A 24,286-nucleotide genomic window follows, 5' to 3' on the forward strand; every position below is an offset into this window, starting at 1 on the left:
GACAATGTCACATATATCTGCATCTGTCAAGGTATGGAGTGGATCAGAATTGCCACATAGTGTGGGAGGATCAAACACCCCATGATCTGGGAGGACATCTCCTGCCAATCAAACTGAAGATCACTGGTGCACTCAATTTCTTTGTCTGAGGATCATTGCAAGCATCCAGAGGGAACCTATGCAGCATCTCAGTCCTTGGCACATAAATGTATCGAGCAGGTGACATATGCCCTCTACTGAAATTCACATGTGATGAAGCTATTCAGGCTGTTCGATTTCTGGGGTTTGCAGCGATCTCAGGATATGCTCGAGTTCAAGGTGCAGATTGCACACATATAGCTTTGAGAGCTCCATGGCAGCAGCTCTTGATGTTCATCAACAGGAAAAGGTTTCACTCACTGACCATTGGTGTGCAATCATCGGAAGGACATAGAACATGTTTCTAACAGGTACCCTGGGAGTTCCCATGATTCACATACATCCTGAGTCACTCCCAGATACTTTGCATCGAAGGGACTCAGTAATTACAGGGCTGGCTGCTTGGGGATAAGTGGTAACGAATCAAACGATGTCTCTAGACACCCACGTGTCGTCCTCAGAGTTCCTCAGTGGAGAAGTATATCTGGCGCATAGATTGACACAATCCATCATCGAGCAGACCATTAGCACCTTAATCCAAAAACATCACTTTGAATGTTTGGACCGCTCAGGTGGGGATGGGGCTCTGCAAGAACCTGTAGAAGGTACCCCACATAATCATAGTCTACTGTGCTCTTCAAAACCTGGCGCTTCAAAGGGGGTCCCTGGCCAGAGGAAGATATGGAGAAAGTTGATAGCTTCTTAGATGATGAAGGACAGGAAGGGCTAAAATCTAAAGACAGAGATGAGAGTCAGCACCATGTGAAGATACAACCGAAGAAGTATGATGTGGAAGATGATGTAATTAAGTTGCTTGCGAGACCATTTCATGCATGGATGTCAGATTTCCTTCCCTAAAGTGGATATTAGGGAACTGGATAAATCTTTAAAACAATCAAGTGGTCACCATTACATGACTATCTTTTTATTCCAGATTTACTAACTGAACTTGTTAGTAATTTCACCAGCTGTTGTGGTGGAAAATGGACTCCTGTTCTGGTATCTGGATTACTAATTCTGTGACATTACCACTATGCTAATTTACTTTGATTGGAGGATAAATACATAACAAATTACATTCAAAATAATGTGATGGGATCTTTTACTTTCACTTGAGAGCAGACAGGACCTTGGTTTAACATCTTATCCTGAATCTGACACCTCCGTCAATGTACTCATGCAATGCAGCATCCAGGAGTTTCAAACCAGATTTTAAGTCTAAAGTGGAATAATACGAGCTGAGTGACAGCCAAATCTATAGTCAAATCCACATAGATGTCAGTCAATCAGGCTTTGGCGAAACCATCACCTTTTCCTTGGACTTGGTTGATGGTGACTTCCTATATCGGAAGTTCAGTTATAGATTTCCAGCATCAGTCAGAATGCTGATTTAGACTCTCTCTATTACAGGGGTATAAGTATCACAGATGTGGTTGGCATATGCTGCTCTCTCTCTCAATAAAACAACGTGTTTGATCGTTCAAATACCCCTGATTGATGTGCACAACATCTGGGCTGAAACACTGCAATCTGCAGTCGATCTTGGAGTTCTCAATTCCTCGAGATTACAAATCATGAACATATTTACAGCCTTCTTCTGAGCAGCAGCATTTTTACATTTTCCTTGCTAAAACCACTGCAATACAACTTGTAGAAGCATAGCGTAGCCAGAAGTAAAATTTAGGAATATTATGAACTCGCACCGCTGAGAATATTACGTTATGGCATCATAGTAAGCCATTAAAATGTGAAAGCATTTCCAATTATTAGCTGGTCTATGGAGCATTTTTATAGTGGCTGCTGATCCTGCAATGCCACATACCATTTATATTATTGTTAATTAATTAGCACAGCTTTATTGAAGTGGAAGGATTCTAAGAAGTGATTTTGGAATGGGAATGCATGGAAGTGGGGATCAGGAATAGCTCAGGTTAAGGGTTGTTCAATGAACCCAAGAACACAGGAGCAGGCAATTTGGCCCCTCCAGCCTGCTCTGCCATTTAACTGCATCATGGCTGACCGGCTACCTCAATCTCATCTTCCCACACTATCCCCATATTCCTTGATGTGATTGGTATCTAGAAATCTATAAACCTCAGTCTTGAACATACTCAAATGACTGAGCTTCCACAGCACTCTGAAGTACAGGGAACCAAAGGTTCACCACCCTCTGATTGAAGTAATTCCTTATTTCAACCCGAAATGGTCTACCCCTTATTCTGAGACTGTGCCGCCTGATACAGATACTAGATATCCCCTCAACCAGGAAAAATATCCTTCCTGCATCTACCTTTCAAGCCCTGTAAGAATTTCATGCACTTCCATGAGATCAAGGGCCCTATTTTACCATCTGGGAGTGTTTCAGATCTGACTTTTAGACCTGTTCTCAGGCACTCCCATACACATACTGCCCGAAAAAATATCAGCGATTCCGAATCACGCTGCACAAGCCTGTGAGCAGGGCTCAATGCGCCCACAACCCTGCAGCTCCGATCGGCGCCTCCAACTACTGACAGAATGTAGCCTTTTAGCCACATCCCTCCAGGGCCCCCCCCCACCACCCCACAGACAATGTCCCACACCCCCCCAACATTACTGACCCCCTTATCCCCCAACCCCCTGCCACCCAGATCAATCGTGGGCCCCTCCTCTCCCACTCTCCCCCCCATCGATCTCAAGCAGAGTGGCAGCGGACCCACTTTCCCCCCACCACCGATCTCAAGCAGAAGGGCAGCGAACCTCCACTTCCCCCCGACCAATCTCAGGCAGTGATCCACCCTCCCCCTTCGATCTCGGGCGGAGTGACAGCGGACCCCTCCTTACCCCCCGCCACTGATCTCAGGCAGAGTGGCAGCAGACCACCACCCCCCCACCCCCCAACACCACCGATCTCAAGCAGAGTGACAGTGGACCCACCATCCCCCCGCCCCACCAATCTCAAGCAAAGAGCTGTTAGACGCCAGGCACTTATCTCCTCACGAACCCTCACTGATGGAGCGTCCAAATCGGACTTCCATAGAGCATGTCTATTTCACGCCAATTCCAGATGGACGAACGTAGTGGTAAAGGGAGAAATGCTGGTAAAGTTCGGCATGCAGCCCATTAAGTCAACTGAAATGCATGCAAACGCATTTAAATGGCCGTCGCGCCCGGTCCCAATCGCGGCCATTTTTGGGCCTTGGTAAAGGGGGAGGCGGGGCACGGATCGTACTACCTGCCTCACGCCCGACTTTACCAAGTTTTCACGCCCGGAAACGGGCGCAATGTGATGGTAAAATCAGGCTCCAACTCTCATTCTTCTAAATTCTAGAGTACAGGCCCAGTTTCCTCAATCTTTCCTCAAAACAATCCCACCATCTCAGGAATTTGCCTGGTCAGCCTTTGTTGCACTCTCTCTATGTTAGGTATATCCTTCCTTGATAAGGAGACCAAAGCTATACATAATACTCCAGGTTTCGTCCCACCAAGGCTGTGGAAGAATTCAGGCTCCAGGCTCATCTTGGTGCCTTCCTGTTCCTGTGCTATTCTCACTACCAGGATCTGCTGTAGGATGTATAGGTGCTATATTGGTCCCAGTTACATGGCAATGATGTGGATATTGCAACTATACCACCCACCATCAACACTGAGCAGAAATTTAATTAGGTCAGCCATATAAATGCCATGGCTACTAAACCAATTCAGAGGCTGAGTATTTTGCAGTGAACCACTGACTTCCTGACTCCCCAAAGCCTAAAAAGACACAAGTCACAAGTGTAATGAAAAATATTTGACTTGCCTGGATGGGTGCAGGGACAACAAGATTCAAATCTCAATACCATCCAAGACAAAGTAGTCCATGTGACAAATAGTCTCATCCATCACTCTAAATATCCATTCCACTATTGATACCGCCAGTCCAAAGATGCGCAGCTTAAAAGGATTGGCTGAGCTAAATTGCCCCTTAGTGTCCCAAGATGTGTAGGTAAGGGGGATTAGCAGGGTAAATGTGTGGGGGTTACAGGGATAGGGTGGGGGGTGGGCCTTGATAAGATATTCTGTCAGAGTCAGTGCAGACTTGATGGGCCAAATGGCTTTTCTACACTGCAGGGATTTTATTATTCTATGAATAGGCTTCACTAAACAACTTTCCAAAATTTATTCGACAGCTCCTCTCAAACTCCCAGAAGAACAATAGCACATGGGACCACCATCTTTGAACTACACACCAATCTGACTTGCAGCTATATTACCGATCCTTCATTCTTGCTACATCAAAAACTTTGGCCCTACCTAACAATACTGTGAAAGTATACGTTCATTGCATAGACTAGTCGTTTAAGGCAAGGTGAGGAAAGGGCTGGGACCTGAATATTCAAGGGTGACCTTTCTTTTGGGCAGCAAGTTAAGAAAATGTGGAGGAGTAGCTCTTAAGTATGACATGAGTACAATGTCATAGAGGGAAAGATGAGCTCAGATCAAGATGGAGAATCAGTCTGGCTACAGGTAAGAAATAGTAAAAGGCAGAAATGAAGCTTGAGGGAGTAGTTTACAGGCCTCCTCTATGCCCTAAAAGTGAAAGGGAGAATTAATGGGGGCTTGAAAGAAGGCTGCAGCAATAGTCATGGATGATTTTAATCTACATATAGGTTGGGCGCATCAGATGGGCAGAGGTAGCAGAAGATGAGTCCATGAAGGTTTTTTTGAGAGAGTTTCTGAGAACCAACCAGGCAGCAGGCTATCTATATCTGGTAATATGAAATAATGATGTGGAGATGCCGGCGTTGGACTGGGGTAAACACAGTAAGAAGTTTAACAACACCAGGGATCAAGTGGATCACTTGAAGAGCATAGAGGGTGTACAAGTAGAGTTAAGAAAGAAATCAGGAGGGCAAAAAGGGGACATGATTGCTTTGGCAGATAAGGCAAAGGAGAATCCAAATAGAGATTTTACAGATACATAAAGGGCAAAAGAGTAATAAGGGAGAGAGTAGGGCCTCTTAAGGATCAACAAGGTCATCTATGTAGAGATCTACAAGAGATGGGTGAGATCCGAAATGAATATTTCTCATCATTATTTACTGTTGAGAAAGGCGTGGATGCTCGGGAACTTGGGGAAATAATGATGTCTTGAGGACTGTACATATAAAGAGAAGGAAGCGCTGGAAGTCTTAAAGAGCATCAAGGTAGAGAAATCCCCGGGATCTGACGAAGTGTATTCCAGGACGTTGTGGGAGGCTCGGGAGGAAATTGCGGGTCCCCGAGCAGAGATATTTGAATCATTGACAGCCACAGGTGAGGTGCCTGAAGATTGCAGGGTGGTAAATGTCGTGCCTTTGTTTAAAAAGCGCTGCAGGGAAATGCCTGGGAACTACAGGCTGGTGAGCCTCACACCTGTAGTGAGTAAGTTGTTGGAAGGTATTCTGAGAGACAGGATCTATAGGCATTGAGAGATTAGGGACAGTCAGCATGGCTTTGTGAGTGGAAAATCATGTCTCACAAATTTGATTGAGTTTTTTGAAGAGGTAACCATGGTGGATGAGGGGAGGGCAGTGCAGTTGATGTTGTCTACATGAACTTTAGCAAGGCCTTTGACAAGGTACCGCACGGTAGGTTGTTGCATAAGGTTAAACCTCATGGGATCCAGGGTGAGGTAGCTGTGATGACTTCAGCCAGGGTAATGAGGTTGGCTTGCTCGAGTATGAACTACCTGATGAGTCCTCGCCCCTTCGCTTTGGGAGAGGAGTACGGCAAGGCTGCCCCCTGTCCGACCAACTTTATTCTGTGTGCGTGGTGCCATTCCTGCGCCTCTTGCGGAGGAGGTTGTTGGGTTTGACTCTGCGCGGCCCGGGCGTAGGGGTGGTCCTGTCGGCCTACGCCGATGACGTGCTCCTCATGTTCACGGACCCGGCTGACCTGCGGAGGATGCGAGAATGCCAGGTGGTGTACTCCGCCGCGTCCTCTGCCAGGATCAACTGGGCCAAGTGCTCCGGACTCCTGGTTGGTCCGTGGGAGACGGACCCCCTTCCGGAGGAGCTCAGGCCTTTCACCTGGAGCAGGACCAACCTCCTCTACCTGGGGGTCCATCTCTGCCCAGCCGAGGAATCCTGGCCGGCGAACTGGCAGGAGCTGGAGGCCAAAGTCTCCGCCCGCCTGGGTCGCTGGACAGGACTGCTCCGAGTGCTGTCCTACAGGGCACGAGTTCTCGTCATAAACCAGCTGGTCGCCTCCATGCTGTGGCACTGGCTGGTCACTTTGACCCCTCCCCCTGGCTTTGTCACCGAAATGCAGTAAGCCGTCGTGCGGTTCTTCTGGGACAACCGACTGCACTGGGTCTCTGCCGAGCTTCTGCATCTCCCGCTTGAGGAGGGCGGACAAGGTCTGGTGTGCCTCCACACATAGGTAGCGACCTTCCCCCTCCAGACCCTGCAGAGATACCTTTACGTCGAGCCTCCTCCACGATGGCGACGTATTTTTTCCGCCAGTTGCATGGCCTCAACTACGACGTGCAGCTCCTGCATATCAACCTGGGGCGTATTCCGACCTCCTTGCGGGAGTTGCCCGTCTTTTACCAGGACCTCCTTACGGTCTGGAACGCGGTCGCCTCGCGACGCAGCTCTCCCCCGTCAGGAGTAGCGGCTCTTGTGCGAGAGCCGTTGCTCAGGAATCCGCACCTCCAGCCTTACAACTTCAGGTGGCTGGCGGAGAGGAGGGCCGCGGTCGGCGGGGTGACCAGGATCGGGGACGTGCTGGATGGCGGAGGAGCGGGCTGGATGAGCCCCCACATGCTGGCTGAGCGCGCGGGGGTGGCCGTCTGGCGCGCGGCCAAAGCCATCCAAGACCTTAAGACGGTCGTGCTCGGCCCTGAGTGCGCACGCGGTCTGGAGGCGGCGCAGGCGTGCGGTGGGATCCTGCCCAAGCGTTTCCCTGCTCGGACGGAATTTCACATTGGTCCAAAGCCGAAACCTCCCCCCCCCCCCGGGTCAGGTGCCCCACTGCATGTGCTGCCTCGCGGAAATGTCCTCCGTGCCCTTTTCCACCGCGCGGAGGCGTTTCCTGTACGGGCTGCTGCTGCACACCTTTCATTACCGCGTCCTCGCCTGTCGCCCGGATACATCTTGGCGGGCCTTGTTGCCGCCAGGCGGCGGAGGTCCCCAGTGGAGGTCCCTCTACGGAGGGATCTCCCCCAATTATCTTGGGGACCTGGGGTGGAGGGTGCTGCACGCAGCAGTGCTGTACAACTGTAGGTTTTTCTGGTTCACGGGCTCCCAAGACTGCCCTTTTTGTGGCCTTGTGGAGTCCGTGGACCATGTCTATGTTCTGTGTTTGAGACTGCACACCCTTTTTGGTTTCCTCAAACACCTTTTACTGATGTTTTGTTTACACTTCAGTACCACGCTCCTGATCTACGGGCACCTGGTGCAGAGAGGGGCGGATCGGGATGCCGACCTCCTCGTGAACCTACTCCTGGGCCTGGCGAGATGCGCCATCAATAGGTCCACGCAGCGAGCGATCAACGGGCCCGTCCATCCTGACTGTCTGCCCCTCTACCGCGGCTCATTCGCGGCCAGGTGTCTCTGGAGAGGGAGCATACGGTGTCCACCGGCGCAGTTGACGCCTTCCGCGACCGCTGGGCACCGCAGGGGCTGGGGTGTATTATCGACCCTGATAATCACCTTTTGGGTTGATGTTTTAAGTTTCCTTTCGACTTTGTTTTTGGTTCGGGCTGTTCCCCCTTCTTTTTGGGGAGCTGCCCCTTTTAATTTGTCCCTAAGTTAGTTTGAGTTTGTTTATTTGGTTGGTATCGAAAGAAATACCTGATGAGTCCTCGCCCCTTCGCTTTGGGAGAGGAGTACGGCAGGGCTGCCCCTTGTCCGGCCAACTGTATTCGATTTGCGCCGAGCCATTCCTGCGCCTCTTGCGGAGGAGGTTGTCGGGTCTGACTCTGCGCGGCCCGGACGTAGGGGTGGTCCTGTCGGCTTACGCCAATGACGTGCTCCTCATGTTCACGGACCCGGCTGACCTGCGGAGGATGCGAGAATGCCAGGCGGTGTACTCCGCCGCATCCTCCGCCAGGATCAACTGGGCCAAGTGCTCCGGACTCCTGGTTGGTCCATGGGAGACGGACACCCTTCCAGAGGAGCTCAGGCCTTTCACCTGGAGCAGGACCCCGAGCGTTCCCCTAGTCTAAGTAATGGTGACCATGAAACGATAATTGATTGTTACAGAAATCCATCTGGTTCACTAACATCCTTTAGGGAAGGAAAGCTGCCTATAGGTGACTCCAGACCCACAGCATTGTTTTGGTCGCCGCACTACCAGAAGGACGTGGAGGCGTTAGAGAGAGTGCAGAGAAGGTTTACCAGGATGTTGCCTGGTATGGAGGGTTTTAGCTACGAGGAGAGATTGGGTAAACTGGGGTTGTTCTCCCTGGAAAGATGGAGAATATGGGGAGATCGAATAGAGGTGTACAAGATTATGAAGGGGATGGATAGGGTGAATGGTGGGAAGCTTTTTCCCAGATCAGAAGTGACGATCACGAGGGGTCACGGGCTCAAGGTGAGAGGGGCGAAGTATAACTCCGATATTAGAGGGATGTTTTTTACACATAGGGTGGTGGGGGCCTGGAATGCGCTGCCAAGTAGGATGGTGGAGGCAGACATGCTAACATCGTTTAAGACTTACCTGGATAGTCACATGAGCAGCCTGGGAATGGAGGGATACAAACGATTGGTCTAGTTGGACCAATGAGCAGCTCAGGCTTTGGGGGCCAAAGGGCCTGTTTCCTGTGCTGTACTGTTCTTTGTTCTTTGGAGGGATATGTCGCCATGTCACCAGCGCATTAGCCTGGGCCTCCGGATTACTACTATATCACCATCTTTGATAAGGTTTCCATTATATTTCTTACTGCTGAAGTTAACCTATTTGGCCTATTGTTCCCTGAACTTGTTCTTAAACAAGTTTTCAAATCTAGGCATCACGTTAACTGTTAAACTTATGGCACTATTCCATCTTCTAATGATATTTAATAGTGCTTCTGCTAGCTCTTCCTTAACTCTGCCCCAACCTCTCTTAATGTGTGGGGATAGAATCCATCGGCCCAGGGCTTTTATCCTGTCTTGTGTCTGGTTCATCCATTATCGCACCAATTCCTATTTAACAGAGATCAGAGTGGCTGAAAACAAGTAGCTAAATTGCTGTCATTCTGAAATCTATATAGTTCCTCTTGCGATTTGTTACATCCTTTGTTTTTGTATCAACAAATTTCAAAATTATGTCCTTTTTGACCAAATCAAAATCATTTATCTACAACAAAAATACAAGTAGAGCCAGCACTGTTCCCTGTAACATCAATTCCAAATGTTCTCTCATCAAAGCAATATTCATTTGCCTTAAATTACTTGTCCGTGAACTAACTTTCTCATTATTGGAGGACTTCAAATTATTCTGGGATTTAAAACACCAATAAAGACTATTAGAACAGAGTGGATTAACTTAAGATAAGAATCACAGACTGCTTCATATATATGTTACAGAGGTACTGTCTGCATAGTAACACATATAACCACAGTTAGATAATTCAAACATGTATTTTTGAAAGTATTATTGAACAGGCATGGATCTTGGCTAAAGGCACTGGGTTCGAAGGCATTGTGGGAAATAGGCCAGTAAAGTGAACCACATTCCTGATAACAATACACCCATAGAAGCATAGCCCTTATCAGCATGGGTACCAGACAGCTCAGTGAATGAGATATTCATTGAACAAGGACAGACTACTGATTCCAGACAGCTAATGAATAAGCCAGAGAAGAATCCAGGAAGGTGGCCATGGGAAAGTCAGGCAGAAACCGCTAGAACCTATTGTTTCCATGCTGTCAGAGAATAACTGTGATTGGCCAAGGTATATGACATTTACTAATCATGACTGATCTGTATTAATGATGATGAGCCAGAAGGCGAGTAAAATGTCTTTTGGAAGTTGTATAATTGTACTGCCGCTGTGATGTAACTTCAGAGAAGAGTTGGACTGCCCAACCCTTCTTTTCCCAGCTTGCGTTGGTCAATAAAGAAACTTCCTTCGCCAGGATACTGTGTTGCGAGTCTTTGTATTAGCTAAAGTTAAGCTCAATACTTAGCCTCTGAAAAAACCCCGAAACTAATCACTTGTTTTCTCTTGTATATAACATACTTATATTTTTCTGACAAGCTTCTTTTGAGATACTTGACTGAATACCTCTGAAAATCCATACACACTTCGTTTTTCAAAAAACTAGTAAAATTTGCCAATGCAATGTGCCTTTAACAAACCATGCTAATTCCTGAACTAATAATACGTTCTAAATCCTCATTAATTTTCCCTTGAAGTAAGGAATCGAAAGGGAGAAAAGTTTGATAAATTTGCTTTCTTGTTCACATATTGCTAGTTTGGACAAAAACCTGGCTCCTGCCAGCAACAGAAACATTGCACACAACGTGCACTTTATAATCATTTTTTCAACACTATTCCTTGAGGAAGGTACAATATATTTTTGATGCTCAACATATTGCTTTCCTGACAGCTACATATGCTTCATAGTGTTCTATGAAAGTTATTCATCATTGCTCTGCTACCATTATTCCATGGACATCTGAAAGTGATTGTCCTTTGTCTGAAGTCACCAAAATAACTACTATAGTTTCATTGAGATGTCTGATTTTAGCAAATGAATAGGAAAAATGGCATGTACTTGTTGATGCTTTTCTGGAACATCTTTTGAAATTTAAAACTTACTTTTTCATGCGATGTAAACCTCGTTTATATTTACGTAAGGGCACGCATTTGTCAATTTCCAGCTCTTGCTCTGTTTCAGTTGACTCTAAGTCAAAGAGTAGAGAAATGTCAGAATTATCAATAACTATACAATTAATATGTTTTAATCTCCAAAATTGGTTGCAAACTTTACAAATTTTCATTAATTCCAACATTCCCATTAATTGGATTTTTCCACGTTTCAGCCTTCTTTAATCTCTTCCGCATTTTACGAAAATAACGCTAAAAATAAACAAACATTTCATTTTTATTCGGACAGAATAGTAAACTAAATTCGTAATTCAGTAGTATTAATTGCCAAAGAGTGCAATTTTCATTTTGGAAAACATATTTATGAAAATATGATGATGTAGTATAAGTACACAATTTACATCTGCTGTAAAAATGCCACAATGTACCTGCAGCTGTCGATTACACATGGAAGAGCATGAGGGCTGTTATGTTAAAATGCCATGTAGAATTAGCTGATGTGGCTCTTATATGTTGCCTCGGTTAATAACTTATCGTTGCTATACCCAATGTTACGACGTGGATACAGATCAGCATTATTCCAATGACATAACAATGACATATATATGAAGAAGATCTTGAAACCTTTGATGATATAACAAGGCAATTTATTATACCAAATAATTTTGCATGGATTTTTAAAAAAAAATTAGCTTCTTGCGTCCCATCAGATCTGAGTGCGTGTGTCTGAATTTGAAGAGCTCATTTGCCAAAAGATCATTCGGTGCAGCCTTTCTGGTCACTGAAGAGTAACTCTCATTCTGCCATATGCTGTTCCTGGGCTGAATTTTCCCATTTCTTTTCCAGGTGTTGTCTCAGGCAGGAAAAACGGAGGATAGCCCACCAGCTGCCTCGCCAGGTCTTCCCACTGTATTTTCCAATAAATTAAGGGTTTTAAGAAAGTTAAGAGGCAGGATGTCATGCAAGGAGAAGTGAACCAGCAATCTCAGGTGCCGAGATCAGGGGGCCCTACACTGATCAAAAATTGGACGGTTCTCTGGCTTTCCCTTCCATCCCCTCCCTGGAAACCTTTGCCCCAGGCTTCCCTTCATATCCCTCTCTTCAGGCTTGCATTGAAGCACCGGCACCACAAAGCCGCCAAGAAAGCTGCCTGTGCCCCCACCACCCCAAAACGAAGATGTAGAGCCGATTCACAGGTGCCAGCTTGAATTCACTCAACTCCAAGTTGCCCTCGGAGGTCTGTCTGCTTGTGTCTCTTGAAACCATTCTGAGTTTAATTTGACGTGGGGGCATGATTCCAACTTATGGGCCCGATAATGATATGCAAATATATTACATTGAGATTCCGATGTTGAACACAGGAAATGTGACCAGCCACCAATGGGAGGAGGGGCAATCGCGCCCTAAATCTATGTCATTTATCACGCCTAAAGACTTCTCGCAACTCTCACCACCAAACCTGCCCAATGCAAAAGGGAGCAGAAAATCTCAGCCATCATCTTTACTACAAGCCCCAAGGGTTTCTTGTTTATTCCTCTGTCCAGTGGTGCAACTATTGTTAGGAGGCCTATAAACCACTCCCACCAGTATTTACTCACCCTTGCTATTCCTAATTTCCACCCATACTGATTCAGATAGAGCCTTTAATTTTTTTACTACCATTCTCTGCATAGATCTTACTGCCCGATGTACTATTACAGTTAAACTCTGCAAACCTTCGTGTTCCACTCCATCTTTACTTATAATCATTACACTGTTTTAAGTGAGCAAGCATGAAAACAGCAGCTGATCACTGATTGCAGCTCGTCACAGGGTGAGAACCTGGGAATTTGGTGAATGAGGGAATTGGGAGGAGGTGCTTTTTATGCAAGTAGCTACCTTAACTGAGCTTGAAAAAGCACGGAGAGTGGTAGACCAGTTTAAAATATCTCATGCTCGATGGATCAGTCACATTCCGAGAAAACAGGCAAGAGACTGGTTGTAGCATTTTGCTCACAACTTTCAAAACTCGGATACTTTAGCAGTCGTTGTGAGGTTTTATTAGTAGTATTAGGAACAGTACAGTCTAGGGTTTCTAATCTCCAAGTTTATAATGGGTAATCTGTAACGGTAAGGCAGGCAGGATAATTTGGCGACATGGAATGTTCATCATTTAACATGTGGAAAGTTGTGGTTGCTTCCTGTGGCCTACATGCCTACAAGTTAAGGAAGTGTCACCAGAAACTTGAGCTCTGGATTTCAGAGCTTGTGAGACAACTGAAGCTAATATGACGCAGCTATGAGACCGAGTCATGGATAGCACATTTAAGGTGGTGATCGATCACACTACAAGTTAAAAGAGTACAGAGACGCAATAGTCAATCTAGAAGCATCAGGCAGATAGCCTAATGCAGGAGTCCCCCGAGTCCATCCCATAAACAATTGAGTTCTCTGTTCTGGACATTGGTGAGGGTGATGGTTCCTCAAGAGGCTTGCAGCTAGAGTCAAGGCCAAGATCCTGGTTGAGGCCGTTCTCATGTGTGCGGAACTTGGCTATCAGTTTTTGCTCGGCAATTCTGCATTGTCGTGTGTCGTGAAGGCCACCTTGGAGAACGCTTACCCGAAGATCAGAGGCTGAATGCCCGTGACTGCTGAAGTGTTCCCCGACAGGAAGAGAACACTCCTGCCTGGCGATTGTCGAGCAGTCTTCATTCATCCATTGAGGATGGCCTCAACCGGGATCTTGGGTTCATATCACACTACCTGTAACCCCCACAACTTGCCTGGGCTTGCAAAATATCACTGACTGTCCTGGCTGAGACAGTTCGCACCTCTTTAACCTGTGCTTAACCCTCTCTCCACTCACATCGTCTGTACCTGTAAAGACTTGATTACCTGTAAAGACTCGCATTCCAACCATTATCTTGTAAATTGAATCTGTGTCTATGCATGCCCTGTTTGTGAACACAACTCTTCACTCACCTGAAGAAGGAGCGACACTCCGAAAGCTTGTGCTACCAAATAAATCTGTTGGACTTTAACCTGATGTTGTAAGTGGGCCAATCCATGGCTTATAAAGGAAATTAGAGAGCATATCTGCTCTAAGGAAGAAGCATACAGATTGGCCAAGAAAAATAATAGGTCTGAGGATTGGGAGCAGTTTAGATTTCAGCAAAGAAGGACCAAGGGATTGATTAAGATGGGGAAAATACAGTACGGAAGTAAGTTTGCAGGGAACATAAAGACTGACTCTAAGAGTTTCTATAGATATGTAAAGAGAAAAAGGTTGGTGAAGACAAATGTAGGTCCTCTGCAGACAAAAACGGGGAAATGTATAAGAGGGGACAAAGAAATGGCCGAGCAACTGAATATATACTTTGGTTCTGTCTTTACAAAAGAGGACACAAATCAGATACCAGAAATGTTGGCGTATGCAAGATTTAGTGAGAGGGAAGAACTGAGGGAGATCAATATTAGTAGAGCAGTGGTACTGGGAAAGCTGATGAGATTGAAGGCAGATAAATCCCCAGGGCCTGATAATCTACATCCCAGAGTACGTAAGGAAGTGGCTCTAGAAATAGTAGATGCATTGGTGATCATCTTCCAGGATTCCATAGACTCTGGAACAGTCCCTGCAGATTGCAGTGTAGCGAATGTCACTCCAATATTCAAAAAGGGAGGTAGAGAGAAAACAGGGAATAATAGACCAGTGAGCTTAACACTGGTAGTGGGGAAAAGTCTCGAATCCACGATCAAGGATTTTATAGCATTTAGAAAGCAGTGGCAGGATCAGACAGTCAGCGTGGATTTGACAAATCTGTTGGAATTCTTTGAAGATGTAACTAGTAGAGTTGACAAGGGGGAACTAGTAGATGTGGTATATTTGGACTTTCAGAAAGCGTTTGACAAACTTCCGCGCAAGAGATTATTGTGCAAGATTAAAGTGCATGGGATTGGAGGAAGTGTATTGAGATGGATAGAAAACTGATCGGCAGAGAGGAAACAACAAATAGGAATTAATGGGTGCTTTTCAAATTGGCAGGCAGTAACTAGTAGGGTGCCACAGGGATCAGTGCTGGGACCCCAGTTATTCACAATATATATTCATGATTTGGATGAGGGAACAAAATGTAACATCTCAAAGTTTGCAGATGAAGCCAAGTTGGGTGGGAGGGTGAACTGCGACCAGGATGCAGAGATCCTTCAGAATGATCTGGACAGGTTGGGTGAGTGGGCTAATCAATGGCAGATGCAGTATAATTAGGATAAGTGTGAGGTTATTCACTTTGGAAGCAAAAACAAGGCGGAGATTACTACCTGAATGGCTGTAAATTGGGAGAGGGGAGTGTGCAGCGGGACCTGGGTTTCCTTGTGCACCAGTCACTTCAGGTAAGCATGCAGGTGTAGCAGGCGGTAAAGGCGGCAAATGGCATGATGGCCTTCATCGCGAGAGTTTTTGAGTACAGCAGCAGGGATGTGTTGTAGCAACTATACAGGGCCTCGGTGAGGCCACACCTAAAGTATTGTGTGCAGTTTTGGTCTCCTTTTCTGAGGAAGGACGTTCTTGCTCTCGAGGGAATGCAGCGAAGGTTAACCCGGCGGATTCCAGGGATGGCGGGATTGATGTATGAGGAGAGATTGACTCGGTTAGGATTGTTTTCGCTGGAGTTCAGATGAATGAGGGAGGATTTCATAGAGACTTATAAAATTCTAACAGGCCTAGATAGGATAGATGCAGGGCGGATGTTCCCGATGGTGGGGGAGTCCAGAACCAGGGATCACAGTCTGAGGATTCAAGATAGACCATTTAGGACGGAGATGAGGAGACATTTCTTCACCCAAAGAGTGGTAAACCTGTGAAATTCATTACCACAGGAAGTAGTTGATGCCAAAACATTGAATGCATTCAAGAGGCGGCTGGATATAGCACTTGGGGCAAATAGGATCAAAGGTTATGGGCAAAAAGCAGGATTAAGCTATTGAGTTGGATGACCAGCCATGATCTCAGTGAATGGCGGAGCAGGCTCGAATAGCCAAATGGCCTCTCTCCTCTTGCTCCGATCTTCTATGTTTCTATGTGGGCAGCATGGTGGCACAGTGGTTAGCACTGCCGCCTCACAGCACCAGGGACCTGGGTTTAATTCCAGCCTTGGGTAACTGTCTTTGTGGAGTTTGCGCATTCTTCCCGTGTCTGTACAATTTCCTCCCACAGTCCAAAGATGTGCAGGTTACATGCGCAATTGTTCCTTGAGTGTCAGGGAATTTGGCAATGGGGCTGACAGGAATAGGGCCTGGGTGGGATGTTGCCAGTGCAAGCTCAATGGGCTGAATGACCTCTTTCTGCACTGTATGGATTCTATGATTCCATGAACCATGGGTATGCAACCATGTGTACTGGCTATAGTCTGGAATCTGCAGAATCTGTGCAGGAACTCAGGCTAAAATATATTGATTTTTAAAAAGAACACAAGAACTCAGAGCAGGAGTAGGCCATTTGGCCCTTCAACCCTGCTCCGCCATTCAATTAGATCATGGCTGATCTTTTCATGGACTCAGCTCCACTTACCCACCCGCTCACCACAGCCCTTAATTCCTTTACTGTTCAAAAATCCATCTACCTTTGCCTTAAAAACTCTCAATCCGGTAGTCCCAACTGCTTCACTGGACAGGGAATTCCACAAAGTCACAACCCTTTGGGTGAAGAAGTTCCTCCTCAACTCAATCCTGAATCTGCTCCCCCTTATTTTCAGGTTTCACCCCCCAGTGGAAACAACCTCCCTACTTCTATCTTATCTATTCCCTTCATAATTTTATATGTTTCCATAACACCCCCCTCATTCTTCTCAATTCCAAAGAGTATAATCTCAGTCTACTCAGTCTCTTCTCATAAGCCAACCTTCTCAACTCGGAATCAACCGAGTGAATCTCCTCTGCACCCTCTCCAGCGCCAGGACATCCTTTCTCAAGTAAGGAGACCAAAACTGTACACAGTACTCCAGGTGTGGCCTCCCCAGCACCTTATATAGCTGCAACATAACCTCCCTGTTTTTAAACTCCATCCCACTAGCTTTCGAGGACAAAATTCCATTTGCCTTCTTAATTACCTGCTGCACCTGCATTTTTGGGATTCATGTACAAGGACACCCAGGTCCCTCTGCAAGCTGCAATTTTTTACCATTTAAATAATAGTCCACTTTGCTGTTATTCCTATCAAAATGGATGGCCTCACATTTACCAACATTGTATTCTATCTGCCAGACCCTTGCCTACTCACTTAAACTCTCTATATCTCTTTGCAGACTTTTATAGTGTCCTCTGCACACTTTGCTCTACCACTTATCTTAGTGTCATCTGCGAACTTTGACACACTACACTTTGTCCCCAATCATCTATGTAAATTGTAAATAATTGCGGTCCCAACACTGATCCCCGAGGCATACCACTAGTCACTGATCGCCAACCGGGAAAACACACACTTATTCCCACTCTTCGCTTTCTGTTATTTAACCAATCCTCTATCCATGCTAATACATTACCCGTAATGCCGTGCATCTTTATCTGATGCAACAGCCTTTTGTGCGGCACTTCGTCAAATGCCTTCTGTGCGGCACCTCGTCAAATGCCTTCTGGAAATCCAGATACACCACATCTACCAGTTCCCCATTGTCCACTATGCTCGTAATGTCCTCAAAGAATTTCATTCAATTAGTTAAGTGTGACCTGCCTTTCATGAACCCATCGTGTGTTTTCCCAATGGGACAATTTCTATTCAGATGTCTCACTATTTCTTCCTTGATGATAGCTTCAAGCATTTTCCCCACTACAGAAGTTAAGCTAACTGGCCTATAGTTACCCACCATTTTTCTATCTCCTCTTTTAAACAGTGGCGTCACATTTGCTGCTTTCCAATCTGCTGGAACCGCCCCAGAGTCCAGCGAATTTTGATAAATTACCACGAGTGCATTTGCTATTTCCCCCACCGTCTCTTTTAGTATCCTGGGATGCATTCCTTCAAGGCCAGGAGACTTGTCTACTGTGATGCTAGTGTACCTTTAAGAAAGTTTTTTTTTAAAAACATGACTTCTGCAGCTTTCACAGCTTCAGTGGTTTCTGAGCTCACAGCTCCAGTGACGTCATTGTTGCCGGCTTGACTGGAAATGTCCTTTTATTGCTCAAGTGTCTTAAATGGGGTTGTTTGTGGTGTTTGCTTTGGAATTAGCTTTGCAATCCTGCATTGTTATGAGGATGGTCATGTGTTTTTGGACGGTTTTTTACTTTTCAGTTCAGAGCTGCAGGTTTGAGTTTTAGAAGACAGCAAGATAAAAGGAATTGTTTTCTCTCTCTCCCGGTTTTGTTTTCTTTGGAAATTCTCCTGTTTTCCTGAAGGGTGAATATCTGCTGTTGATGGGGCTGGACCAGAGTCTCTCTGGTGCGTTGGGAAGCTGCCTTGTCTTCAAAGTGTGCAGAATAAATCCAGAGAGCTGCAGACTTCAACCAAAGGACTCAATCTCCCTTATCACGTGAGCAGTAGACTTTGCTGAACATGTTTAAAGGGTTTTCTCTATGGCAAGGGTTTTGGTTTGATTGGAACACAGTAGATATCTTTGTTAAGGGTTTTATACATTATAGCGGTTGTTTTGTTTCTTGTTTGCATTTGAAAAAATTCTTGCTAATTTTCTTACTATACACGTTAACTATGTTCTTAAATAAACTTTGTTCCACAAAAGCTTCCTTGGGTCTTTTGAATCACACCTGAAGTGGAATATATCATGTTTATCCTAGCCAAATTCAAGATACAAAATTTATGATTCAGATGGGCTTCATAAAATACGTTACGAGTTTCTAACCTCAACCATAACACTACCTTTAACATAGAACATAGAAAGCCACAGCACAAACAGGCCCTTCGGCCCACAAGTTGCGCCGATCACATCCCCACCTCTACGCCTATCTATAGCCCTCAATCCCATTAAATCCCATGTACTCATCCAGAAGTCTCTTAAAAGACCCCAACGAGTTTGCCTCCACCACCACCGACGTCAGCCGATTCCACTCACCCACCACCCTCTGAGTGAAAAACTTACCCCTGACATCTCCTCTGTACCTACCCCCCAGCACCTTAAACCTGTGTCCTCTCGTAGCAACCATTTCAGCCCTTGGAAATAGCCTCTGAGAGTCTACCCTATCCAGACCTCTCAACATCTTGTAAACCTCTATCAGGTCACCTCTCATCCTTCGTCTCTCCAGGGAGAAGAGACCAAGCTCCCTCAACCTATCCTCATAAGGCATGCCCCCCAATCCAGGCAACATCCTTGTAAATCTCCTCTGCACCCTTTCAATGGCTTCAACATCTTTCCTGTAATGAGGTGACCAGAACTGCGCGCAGTACTCCAAGTGGGGTCTAACCAGGGTCCTATAAAGCTGCAGCATTATCTCCCGACTCCTAAACTCAATCCCTCGATTAATGAAGGCCAGTACGCCGTACGCCTTCTTGACCGCATCCTCCACCTGCGAGGCCGATTTAAGAGTCCTATGGACCCGGACCCCAAGGTCCTTCTGATCCTCTACACTGCTAAGAATGGTACCCTTCATATTATACTGCTGCTTCATCCCATTGGATCTGCCAAAATGGATCACCACACACTTATCCGGGTTGAAGTCCATCTGCCACTTCTCCGCCCAGTCTTGCATTCTATCTATGTCTCGCTGCAACTTCTGACATCCCTCCAAACTATCCACAACACCACCTACCTTGGTGTCGTCAGCAAACTTACCAACCCATCCCTCCACTTCCTCATCCAGGTCATTTATGAAAATGACAAACAGCAAGGGTCCCAGAACAGATCCCTGGGGCACTCCACTGGTCACTGACCTCCATGCAGAGAAAGACCCCTCCACAGCCACTCTCTGCCTTCTGCAGGCAAGCCAGTTCTGGATCCACAAGGCAACAGCCCCTTGGATCCCATGCCCTCTCACTTTCTCAAGAAGTCTTGCATGGGGGACCTTATCGAACGCCTTGCTGAAGTCCATATAGACCACATCCACCGCTCTTCCTTCGTCAATGTGTTTGGTCACATTTTCAAAGAACTCAACCAGGCTCGTAAGGCACGACCTGCCCTTGACAAAGCCGTGCTGACTACTTTTGATCATACTAAACTTCTCTAGATGATCATAAATCCTGTCTCTCAGGATCCTCTCCATCAACTTACCAACCACTGAGGTTAGACTCACCGGTCGGTAATTTCCCGGGCTGTCCCTGTTCCCTTTCTTGAATATAGGGACCACATCTGCAATCCTCCAATCCTCCGGAACCTCTCCCGTCTCCATCGACGATGCAAAGATCATCGCCAAAGGCTCCGCAATCTCCTCCCTCGCCTCCCACAGTAACCTGGGGTACATCCCATCCGGTCCCGGCGACTTACCAACCTTGATGCCATTCAATAGTTCCAACACATCCTCTTTCTTTATGTCCACATGCTCGATCCTTTCTGTCCACCGCAAACCAGCAGTACAACCACCCAGATCCCTTTCCACCGTGAATACCGAGGTAAAGTATTCATTAAGCAACTCCGCCATTTCTAACGGTTCCGCACAAACTTTTCCCCCTTCACCTTTTAAGGGTCCTGTGCCTTCACATCTCATCCTTTTACTCTTGACATATTTGTAGAAAGCCTTGGGATTCTCCTTAATCTTACCCGCCAAGGCCTTCTCATGACCCCTTCTCGCTCTCCTAATTTCCTTCTTAAGCTCCTTCCTACATCCCGTATACTCCTCTAAATCCTTAACACCTCCTAGCTCTCTGAACCTTCTGTACGCCTCTCTTTTCTTATTCACCAGGTTCATCACAACCTTCGTGCACCACGGTTCCCGTACCCTACCAACACCCCCCTGTCTCATCGGAACGTTGTCATGCAGAGCTCCAGACAAACATTCCTTGAAAATCCTCCACTTTCCTTCGGTACTTTTCCCCAAGAATGCCTCCTTCCAATTTACCCGTCTAATTTCCTCCCTGATGACACTGTATTTCCCTTTACTCCAGAGAAACACTTTCCTAGCCTGCCTGATCCTATCTCTTTCCAATGCTATCGTGAAGGAGATAGAATTATGATCGCTATCCCCAAGATGCTCACCCACCGAGAGATCCTCCACCTGTCCAGGTTCATTAGCCAGCACCAGATCAAGTACAGCCTCTCCTCTAGTAGGCTTATCCACATACTGTGTCAGGAAACTCTCCTGGACACACCTAACAAACTCCTCTCCATCCAAACCCCTAGCCCTAGGGATATTCCAATCTATGTTTGGGAAATTAAAATCTCCCATCACGACAACTCTGTTATTCCTACATCTCTCCAGGATCTGTTTCCCCATCTGCTCCTCAACATCTCTGTTACTATTGGGCGGCCTATAGAAAACACCCAGCAACGTTACCGACCCCTTCCTGTTCCTAACCTCCACCCACAGAGACTCCGTAGTCAATCCCTCCACGGCGTCCACCTTCTCTACAGCCGTGACACTATCCCTGATCAACAGTGCCACTCCCCCCCCTCTCTTGCCTCCCTCCCTGTCCTTCCTGAAACATCTAAAACCCGGCACCTGAAGCACCCAGTCCTGTCCCTGAGACATCCAAGTCTCCGTAATGGCCACCACATCACAATTCGAAGCAGCAATCCACGCTCTAAGCTCATCCACTTTATTCACAACACTCCTGGCATTAAAATAGACACATCTCAGACCTTCAGCCTGAGCACTTCCCTTCTCCATCACTCGTCTAACCTCCCTCTTACCCTGTTTACATTCCTTATCAATTTGCGAGCTAACCTCCTTGCTCTCAGTCCCCTCATTCCGATTCCCTCCCCCCAACCTTTCTAGTTTAAAGTCTCTCCAGTAGCCTTAGCCAACCTTCCCGCCAGGATATTGGTCCCCCTGGGATTCAAGTGCCACCCGTCTTTTTTAAACAGGTCACACCTGCCCCTAAAGAGGTCCCAATGATCCAAGTACCCAAATCCTTGTCCCTTGCTCCAGTCCCTCAGCCACGCATTCATTCTCCACCGATTCCTGTTCTCACTCTCCCGCGGCACAGGCAGCAATCCCGAGATTACTACCTTTGCATTCCTCTTTCTCAGCTGTCTACCTAACTCCCTATATTCTCTTTTCATGACCCCTTCCCTCTTCCTACCTATGTCAGCAGTACCTATATGCATCACGACCTTCGGCTCCTCTCCCTCCCCCTTCAGGATTTCTGGGACTCGACCAGAGACATCCCGGACCCCTGCACCAGGGAGGCAAACCACCATCCGAGAGTCCCGTCTGTGTCCGCAAAAACGCCTATCTGACCCCCTCACCGTAGAGTCCCCAATTAGCACTACCCTCCTTTCCTTACCCTTTTGCACTACTGGGCCAGGCTCAGCTCCAGAGACACTGCCACCGCTGCTTCCCCCAGGTGGGCTGTCCACCCCAGTAGTACTCAGACAGGAGTACTTATTATTAAGGGGCACATCCACCGGGGTGCTCACCATCAACTGAGCTTTCTCCTTCCTCACTGTTACCCAGTTACCCTCCTCCCGTGGTCCCGGTGTGACCACCTGCCGATAGCTCCTGTCAATGACCTCCTCACTATCCCTAACCCGGCGAAGGTCCTCGAGCTGCAATTCCAGTTCCCTAACATGGTCCCTTAGGAACCGCAGCTCAACACACCCAGCACAGATATGGTCGTCCGGGAGGCTAGGAGCCTCCAGGACCTCCCACATCCTACATTGGGAACAACATACTGGCCTCACACTCATGATTGCCCCTTTAAACACACAGGGAAAAAAAAGTGAATGAAAATTTTAAACTTACCTTTCCTCCTCCTGTTTTCTCCAAAGCCCTGCTCTCACTGGGTCTTATTTTTTAGGTTAGAGGAGGAGGGAGGGTGGGATACTCTACAAGTGTAGAGTATCGGGATTCCTCTCTGTTCCAATTTATTGGGGGAAAAAAAAATCTCTCTCTCCCAGACCTCCCTGCGCGACCACTTCCGGGTTTAGATATTTGTAAAGAAAAAACCCGCGAAAAAGTAAGTTAAAAATAACAGCGCTTACCCGCAGCACTCCTCTCGCGAATCTCTCCCTCTCTGCTGCACTTCCAAGACGCAATTAGCCCCATTAACTTACCTAACACTGCTTCTTTAGTGATAATGATCGTTTCTAGATTCTCACCTGTCATTGCCTTCTCGTCATCAATTTTGGGCATGTTATTTGTGTTTTCCACTGTGAAGTCCGACACAAAATACCTGTTCAATGCCTCGGCCACTTCCTCATTTCCCATTATTAAATCCCCCTGCTTAGCCTCTATGTTTACCTTCGCCGCTCTTTTTCTTTTTATATATCTGTAGAAACTTTTGCTATCTGTTTTTGTATTCTGAACTAGTTTACTCTCATAGTCTATCTCACTTTTCTTTATAGTTTTTTTTGCAGATCTCTGTTGGCCTTTAAAGATTTCCCAACCCTCTCGTTTTCCACTAATCTTTGCGATTTTGTATGCAAGGCCAGAATTTATTACCCATTACAATTGAAGAATGGTGATATAGTGCAAAGGTGTGATTTTGCTTGACAAAGTTGAACTTGTAGATTGTAGTGTTCCCCTGCATCTTCTGCCCTTGTTATTCTAGGTGCTGGAGGTTGAGAATTTGGAAGGTGCTGACTAAGAAACCTTGATGAGTTCTGCAGTGCATTTTGTAGATGGTACACATTGTGCATGTAGTGGTGCGAATAAAGTTTAATGTGCTGGATGGGATATAGAAATTTACCAGGAGGATACAAGCTGGTAGACTGAAAAATGTTCCAAATAATTACGTTGTTTGCCACCTCCCTAAATCAAGAAAATTACGACCTGTTAAAAGGTAGAGGTAAATTTGGACAAATTGTACGTTGCAGTGATTAAGCACATGAACAAAATATTTTCCAACAGCAGATGATGGTGATAATGGGAGGTGGACAATACAAGACTCCCAAACACCCAATTAACTCTCTGTCACACACAAACACGGGGTATTCCAATACTCAGTAACAGGATAACACCGGGCACGTACCTTGCGGCGCGGATAGTATGTAGTCGTCGATTTTACCAACTTCAGTAAGCTCTTCTTCTTCTTCTCCTCCTTCTACCGTTGGATGAACTTGCCCACGAATTTCATGATCAAGACCACGAGGCCCCAGACTATTAGCAAAATCGCGATCAGCAAGATGATGTTGCCCAGGTTCGTGGTCCACAGGAACGACAGCAAGTTGTACATGAAATCGTAGACGATGGCGAACCGAGACCGGGGGGGCGGTTTGTAGCCGCACCATATCGCCAAAGTTTCAATCACCGTTTTCAGCCCCGACCTCTCGTACAGAGTCTGCAACATGGCGGCTCGGCAGGTCGGCCAAC

General features: G+C 46.5%; 1 protein-coding gene across 1 annotated transcript in view; it reads right to left on the reverse strand.

Moving 5' to 3' along the window:
- LOC144499443 (uncharacterized) overlaps positions 1–23,107 on the reverse strand; it is a 46,026-nt gene extending 22,919 nt beyond the window's left edge. Inside the window, exons 1-2 of the mRNA XM_078221428.1 lie at positions 23,074–23,107; positions 10,892–10,976 (exon numbers count right to left, since the gene is read on the reverse strand). Of these exons, the coding sequence (XP_078077554.1) occupies positions 10,892–10,976; positions 23,074–23,107 (119 nt within the window). The remainder of the gene's footprint in view (positions 1–10,891; positions 10,977–23,073) is intronic.
- Between the last annotated feature and the right edge of the window lie 1,179 nt (positions 23,108–24,286).

Source organism: Mustelus asterias, chromosome 10, assembly GCF_964213995.1.
Source record: "Mustelus asterias chromosome 10, sMusAst1.hap1.1, whole genome shotgun sequence".
Lineage (NCBI taxonomy): Eukaryota > Metazoa > Chordata > Chondrichthyes > Carcharhiniformes > Triakidae > Mustelus > Mustelus asterias.